Source organism: Encephalitozoon intestinalis, chromosome IV (assembly GCF_000146465.1).
Source record: "Encephalitozoon intestinalis ATCC 50506 chromosome IV, complete sequence".
Lineage (NCBI taxonomy): Eukaryota > Fungi > Microsporidia > Unikaryonidae > Encephalitozoon > Encephalitozoon intestinalis.
Window position 1 is genome coordinate 187,302 of NC_014418.1, and position 6,439 is coordinate 193,740.

At 37.9% G+C, this 6,439-nt stretch overlaps 7 protein-coding genes across 7 annotated transcripts, besides 1 other annotated feature; 2 read left to right on the forward strand and 5 right to left on the reverse strand.

The window, feature by feature from the left end:
- Nucleotides 1-20: 20 nt before the first annotated feature.
- Nucleotides 21-905, reverse strand: Eint_041590 (uncharacterized protein; the record flags this gene model as incomplete). The annotated part of the gene is made up of 1 exon (XM_003072760.1): nucleotides 21-905. The coding sequence occupies one exon, from the start codon at nucleotides 903-905 to the stop codon at nucleotides 21-23; it is 885 nt and encodes a 294-aa protein (XP_003072806.1).
- Nucleotides 906-1,019: 114 nt separating this feature from the next.
- Eint_041600 (uncharacterized protein) lies at nucleotides 1,020-1,604 on the reverse strand (the record flags this gene model as incomplete). The annotated part of the gene is made up of 1 exon (XM_003072761.1): nucleotides 1,020-1,604. The coding sequence occupies one exon, from the start codon at nucleotides 1,602-1,604 to the stop codon at nucleotides 1,020-1,022; it is 585 nt and encodes a 194-aa protein (XP_003072807.1).
- A 348-nt stretch (nucleotides 1,605-1,952) lies between these two features.
- Nucleotides 1,953-2,756, reverse strand: Eint_041610 (uncharacterized protein; the record flags this gene model as incomplete). The annotated part of the gene is made up of 1 exon (XM_003072762.2): nucleotides 1,953-2,756. The coding sequence occupies one exon, from the start codon at nucleotides 2,754-2,756 to the stop codon at nucleotides 1,953-1,955; it is 804 nt and encodes a 267-aa protein (XP_003072808.2).
- Nucleotides 2,757-2,871: 115 nt separating this feature from the next.
- Eint_041615 (uncharacterized protein) lies at nucleotides 2,872-3,105 on the reverse strand (the record flags this gene model as incomplete). Its single annotated transcript, XM_009163577.1, has 1 exon — nucleotides 2,872-3,105. The coding sequence occupies one exon, from the start codon at nucleotides 3,103-3,105 to the stop codon at nucleotides 2,872-2,874; it is 234 nt and encodes a 77-aa protein (XP_009161841.1).
- Nucleotides 3,106-3,288: 183 nt separating this feature from the next.
- On the forward strand, nucleotides 3,289-5,124 carry Eint_041620 (transcription initiation factor 4F subunit-like protein; the record flags this gene model as incomplete). The annotated part of the gene is made up of 1 exon (XM_003072763.1): nucleotides 3,289-5,124. One exon carries the CDS (start codon nucleotides 3,289-3,291, stop codon nucleotides 5,122-5,124), a length of 1,836 nt encoding a protein of 611 aa, XP_003072809.1.
- A 59-nt stretch (nucleotides 5,125-5,183) lies between these two features.
- Nucleotides 5,184-5,771, reverse strand: Eint_041630 (uncharacterized protein; the record flags this gene model as incomplete). The annotated part of the gene is made up of 1 exon (XM_003072764.1): nucleotides 5,184-5,771. The coding sequence occupies one exon, from the start codon at nucleotides 5,769-5,771 to the stop codon at nucleotides 5,184-5,186; it is 588 nt and encodes a 195-aa protein (XP_003072810.1).
- Nucleotides 5,772-5,886: 115 nt separating this feature from the next.
- Nucleotides 5,887-5,973: a sequence feature (Short protein (Eint_041635, AHL30097.1) was converted to a misc_feature.).
- Nucleotides 5,974-6,144: 171 nt separating this feature from the next.
- On the forward strand, nucleotides 6,145-6,339 carry Eint_041640 (uncharacterized protein; the record flags this gene model as incomplete). The annotated part of the gene is made up of 1 exon (XM_003072765.2): nucleotides 6,145-6,339. The coding sequence occupies one exon, from the start codon at nucleotides 6,145-6,147 to the stop codon at nucleotides 6,337-6,339; it is 195 nt and encodes a 64-aa protein (XP_003072811.2).
- Nucleotides 6,340-6,439: the final 100 nt, after the last annotated feature.

Here is a 6,439-nt window from a genome sequence, read left to right on the forward strand (position 1 = left end):
TAAATGTTTTTAATAAGTTTCTAGTCCTGAAATGACTCTGTATGTTCTTCGATTGCCCAAATGTTCAAAAGACTCGAAGATGAAACAAACTGAGCATAACAAGGATTGAAGCGGACCTTTGCATTGTCGAAGCCGTGTGCCTTATATGTATGCAATCTTCTTTTGGTTTTAAGATGATAAACGAATATGGAGCTGTTTTCGCAGCAAAGGAAGAATTTCGAGTCTGGGGTAACGCATCCATTGCTGCCTTTCTCCAGACTTATTGAGCTTTTTATTGCCCCATCTGGTCCAAGGAAGAGATGGCCTTTTTCGTCGGACGCTATTATGAAATTTCCATCCGTAGAGTAAAATATTTCCTTATACCTTCGCTCTGGAAGCGACGAAGTATTTTTTGGTCCCTTTGGATTTCTTTTATCGTATACCTTAAGGAGAGTATCATTAATTAGTGTGGCATAGTCATTAGAAAGGGACAGGGAACTTATGGAGTTAGTTACATTGATCCTATACACTGGATTTTTCTTTCTTATGTCCCAGTAGCTCGTGGAGTCAAAAGACGAAGAAAGAATGGCATCTTCCATCGGACATACGGAAAGAGAGTTTATCTGGCTTTTATGTCCAATAAAGGTTCGAACATACTTATTGTCAAACACAGACAAAAGATGTAGAGAATTGGATGCTGCATGGACCAATGCATTAGGATACAAAAACTTGTACTTCTGTATGCTTGGAACATGAATTATGTTTTGGACGTTTCCAGACACCGACGAGTACAGCCTCAATATATTGTTCTGGGTGGTACTTAGCAAAAGGCCGTCTGTCGAATATTCCACTTCTTCAGGAGAGGTGTCTGGGCCCAAGGATTTTGACTGTCTAAACTCGGAGAATGCTTCGTCGGTAAGGATCATTGAAGAAGGAGGGAGAAAAAGGAGGCTAAAAGCGCTCTCAAAAAAACTCGGAGCAAAATACAAAGAGGATAGTATTGTGAAGTTTATTTAAAATACAATTGTTTTCACCTCCAATTAAGATAAGTTATATGCTCGAAGTATACTGGCTGTTCTCTTGCTTCGAGGCCTAGACTTTTTGGAAGCTTCTTCATTGAATGTTTTGAAGAGTTCATTCCAGGCTTTCTGATCAATCTTAGTCTCGAGCTGGGATAAGATTTCCGAAAGCTTTCTGGGCTCAAAAGCTTCTAGTAAACTTATCAGGAGCCTTGACTTCTCGTTTGCTGCAAAAGACCGTGTTATCGAGACCATAAACTCTGTGATAAACACTGGATTCCAGGTAAATATAAGCCCGGAAATTATTCTAACTCTTTTGTTGTATTTTTCTTTATCTTCTTCTGTTCTCCTGAAGCTCAGGACTTTGATATCCTCAACCAGCATTTTCTTAGAAAAGATTATTATGGACTTCAATGTCCAGTCCTTGACTATCCACTTCACGACAATTATGAAGTCCGACGTCTTATAATTATCAACATACTTCTTCATGTTGTATGCAACTATACGTGCATTATCCTCGTTTCTTATCCATTCTCCGAAGTTTGCATCATAAGTGTCGTCCATGTATGAGATAGACTTTTCTATCTTTTCTAAACACAAGCCCATGTCCCTTACTCCTAAGTGACTCTTTTTATACGAAAAGGTTTCTCCTTTAAATTGCTAAGTAATCGGCCAAATCAATGCTTAGAATTAATTAAGATATAGATGACACCCGGGATCTTAATAAAGAAGTTTATAAAGAATGGGCCCTCCAATTTGGATTGCCCTAAGCATTTCAAGAATTTCTAAAGAAACCTTATAGTCTCCTATTTAATAAAAGGAGAAATAAATAAAATAAAGCAGGATAGATTTATTCATTTGTACTCCGTGAATAGCATCAGAGATGCCGGGAAATCTATTTGAAAACTTAATATGGGTGGAAGTTGTATGACAGGAAGGCTTTTAATAACTTTCTTAAATAGCAAGTTTTGAAACATCTACCTCGTACAGAAAGTCTGAATACAGCCAAAGTATCTTCCTATGGGAATCATATGCGATTGCCTTTGGAGGAAAATACAACTTCACAAGTGTTCTGTGGGAGTTCAAGGAGTACATCTCTATCCCATCTGATAGTAGAAATATAAGTATTGTATTGAATATCTTGAATCCTCTATAATTTTTTCCCTTTCTTATTGACTTCAATGTTTCTCCTCTGTAGAGAATCAATTCATAGTTGCTCTCAAGAATTAGAAGATCAAGTTTGTTGGAAGTTGCAGAAACAAATTTCAAATGGCTTAGAAACCCGATAGACTTTATAGACACTTCTTTCCTATTCCGGGCCAAGTATTGAACGAGACACAGATGATCTTCAACCAGAACATATATATCGGACCCAACCTCTGCAAAGTCTACTATCTTACTGGGCATAGTTACAATATGCCAGGGTTGAAAGGTCTGGATATCGAGAAAAGATATACCACAACCATGAGAAAAAATCACGTTGTTGCCCACATGGATCTTCTCTATTCTGCACTCTATTTTTACAAGTATCGGGTTGTCTATTTTGAAGTAGTAGTGCCCGTAGGTCTCGATTTCAAGAAATACAATGTCCTTAAATTTAAGTATTTCTTTTACTTCATTGGAAGGAAGGAGTACATCTTCTCTTATTAATCCGTTCATGTTAAGGATATGGAGTGTATTTCCAATGCACATGAGCAAGTCGGATTCCGAAAATTCCATATGCAAGATGCCCCCGTTGAATGAGGCCTTTCTGATCATATCATCCATCTTTGAGATGATTATGATGTTAAGTTGAAAGCAAAACATGTTTTGAGTCCCAGAAGTGGCTTAGGACCGTAGGATGATATACTGCACAATTCTAGAATTTGAAGTTTTATTTCTCTCCCTGGGAGTACGAAAACTTTAAAACCTGTTTATCAACCATCTCCAGAACCTTGAGTGTCTCTTTTATTTGGTCTTCAATAAGCCTTCTTTCATATTTGTCCGTGGTTTCACTCATTGCATCAAGCTTTCGTTTTAGAGTGGCTAGTTCATTTTCATAGGCTTTTCTTTCCTTACCGAGCCTTTGAAGAGCTTCTTCTGCTACAGAGTGTTTTACCTCTACCATTAACGGGCGTGATATTTAAAAATTTATCATTTTCTAGGCATTACGGTTTCAGGCCTCATTTCTACTTAGCATTTATCCCCAGAAAGCGGAAATTAATTCGGTGTACATACGAAGCGAAATGTTTCTCGAACAATAGTTAAGCCTTCTTTGTAGGATTGAAAAATATGTCTTCTAGATGCCCTTATGATAAAAAAGATCATTCACAGACCAAAGAAACCGCTTTTTGTGTTTAGAAGGGAGGAGTCTTTGCTCTATGGGCCTAGAGTCAAGAGTGCACCACCAATTGAAATCAACTTTGAAACACCCACCAGGGTCGAGCCAAAGCCTGCAGCAAGATTTACAAGACCTGATGGAACACCTATAAGAGAAGAGGATTTGATAGATTCGACAGATAGTGATGCATCAAGTGAGAGTTCGGTAGAGGCTGAAAATAAGATTGAAGACGTACCACCGGAGACAAATGCAAACGCTGAAATTCATGAAGAGGAAGAAGTGGAATGCAAAGAAGAAAAGCCAATACAAAAAGATGATAGACCCAGTCTCGAGGATAGAGCATTAATGCTGAATAATCTTTTGAAGAGATTTTCGGAACAAAGAATCACAGAAAGACGAGGGCCCTGCTATAAGATTGATGAGATTCTTAATACAAAAGAAAGAACAGCAATTCCTCTTGAGCTGAAAATAAGGATTAGAAGGGAACTGAAAGGAGTATATAGGCCAGACAGCAGCCGAAAGGACACGTGCATTGAACAAGCAAGGCTTGAGTTCAATAGGCTTACAGCCAAGAACATAGGCCTCGTGATAAAGAATCTTAAGAGCATTCGTGTTGGAACCATCGAAGAGATGAAGGAAGTGTCAAATATTTTATTCGATAAGGCGATTTCCGAGCCTACGTTTGTAAAGTATTATGCATTAGTGGTTCTCGATCTGAAGAAGGAATGGCAATCAGAGGAGGAGAAGAGTAGAGATGTAAGCCAAACTGTGTTCTTTGGGACACTTCTTACTTTGACATTGAAGACTCTCGAGAATAAAGAAAGATGGGGAGATGAGTATAAGAAGAAAAAGGATATGACATTTGAAGAAAGAATAGCCTACGAAGAAAAGCTTGAAGAGGCAGAAACAGAAAGATATATAAAGAAAAGGAGAACGCTTGGAACAATCGACTTTCTATCGTCTCTCTACTCCTTGAATGTAATAAGCTACGTGCACATGAACGCTTGTATCAATACACTTATGAAATCTGATGACCCAGAAAATATCGAGGTGTTATGCTATTTGATCGATAACATAGGCGAAAAACTTGTTGTTAGTGGAAAGGAGCACATTATATCGATGATATGTTCCAGCCTTGTACAAAAGAAAAGCAACTATACAAATAGAATTAGATACATGATAGAAAGTCTTCTTGACAAGAAGAATTCTTGGAAGTCAAAGGAATTGAAAGCTGTAAATGTGTTCTCCTGTCTAGAAGTCGAAAACGACTATGGAAACACTCAAGACCCAGAATCTCAAGAACCACACAAAGAAGACGTACTTCCATTTTTAGCATCTTTGTCCGAAGAACTATCGATGGCATACGAGGACGATGACAAAGAACTTCTTTCAGATAATCTACAATCAGGAGAAACTAAGTTTGGAGTTGTCCCATTCTATTTATCGTATTTTCAAGAAGCTATATCGAATCATAAGATTTCAGATCTGTTTTTTGACTTTTTCATCTCGTTCAGAAATACAGCAAGCATTACTGAAGGCCAGTTGAAAGAGGTTCTTTTAAGTCTCAAGAACGAGCTGGAGATCCTGAAGATTGACTTTCCGATATCTCCAAAGAAATATGCAGAGCTTATAACAAAACTGAGAGTGTCCAAGATAATATCCCAGTCTCTTCTGGAAGAGCTAAAAACTCCGGACTATGATGCAAGAATTGGAGATCTAATTCTCAAATGGTATAGATCAGATAAGGATCGAGAAAAGGCACTTACTATCTTCCCAAGAGAAACGATAGAGAATCTCACGAAATAAAGTATGATATTTCATTTAATCTTAGGAATATCTCACCTCTTATACATTTGTTGTCCCTGTTACTTTCTTTGGTATTTCAAGATGGAATTGTAGTGGTTTAAAGCTAGGGATAGCAAGGAAAGTTCTCTTCCAACCTCTTTCTTGAACAAATGCTTATTCAGGGCTTCTACAACACTTTCCCTCCGAACAATATTGGCAATCTCAAGAAATCTTCTATCGCTGACGTCCTTGTATCCTATCAGGGTAAACAGCTTATCGTTTTCGTTTTCATCATTTATAAAAGTTCTAGCAAATTTTATGGCTTCTGTGTGTCTTTCTGCGCGCAGTAAGTCAACAAACACCAGTTTCGACAAAGCCTCCTTTACGAGAGCTACACTTTCGGTTCCCAGATCAAATAGTTTGAGGCTCTCGCACACTCTAAAGGCCTCATCCGTCTTTTCCTTCTCTATAAAAGATAGAATTCTTTTTCTTGTTGCAATAGATGAATAAAACTCTCCATCGTTGGTAGATTCATTGTGGCGGGGGAATCTTTTGTTCCACAACATTAGTGCCTTATCTGCACAAACGAATCTCATGTGATCGGCTATGATCCTTTTTGCAAGGGATTCTAGATCTTCTCTTGAGCGTTCCAAGTCGTTCTTGGCCATCTTCGGGGCATTATCCATCCCTCAAATGTTCACTCTCAGTAAACAAACAACTATCAGTAACTTCTCTTCGAGAGTGAAATGATTTTCTCCAAAGAGGAAGGTGGCATATGTAGTACTAGTTTATCGACAACACTATGTAACTAAAAAGTACCAATATCAAGAATTTGATAATATTTCGTGTCTTTTTTTCAAATGAATTCATGTCTTCTTGAAGACAGCAGTATTTCTACATTATTTTAAGGAGACCTCAACCAATGAAATACGCAGGATAGGGTAAAGGGAACTTCATCTCACATCATTGAACTTTATGATTTTGTCCAATGTACTTTTTGAGTGCTGGTATTCTGCAGAAACCCTGGAAGCCCCTATAATCATGGCAACAAATATAAATTGCAAGAAGAAGTGGCATCCAAGTAGATACGAAACACAGATAAGAGTGAAAGAAGCCGAACAGGCCATAGAAAAAAACAAAACCCAGGAAAATACAAGAAAAGAACTTGGAAGAAGAGAAACCCTTGAGTTTGAAGTTCAAAAGGAAAAAGCCGAGAGAATGCAGTGGATGCTTTAAGATCAAACGCCTGTCTCTGTTCATGAACTTCAAGCTTGCATTGAGGTTTTCTTTATAGTGTATCTTAGATTTGTAGGAAGAGCTAATAAAATTTTGTTAT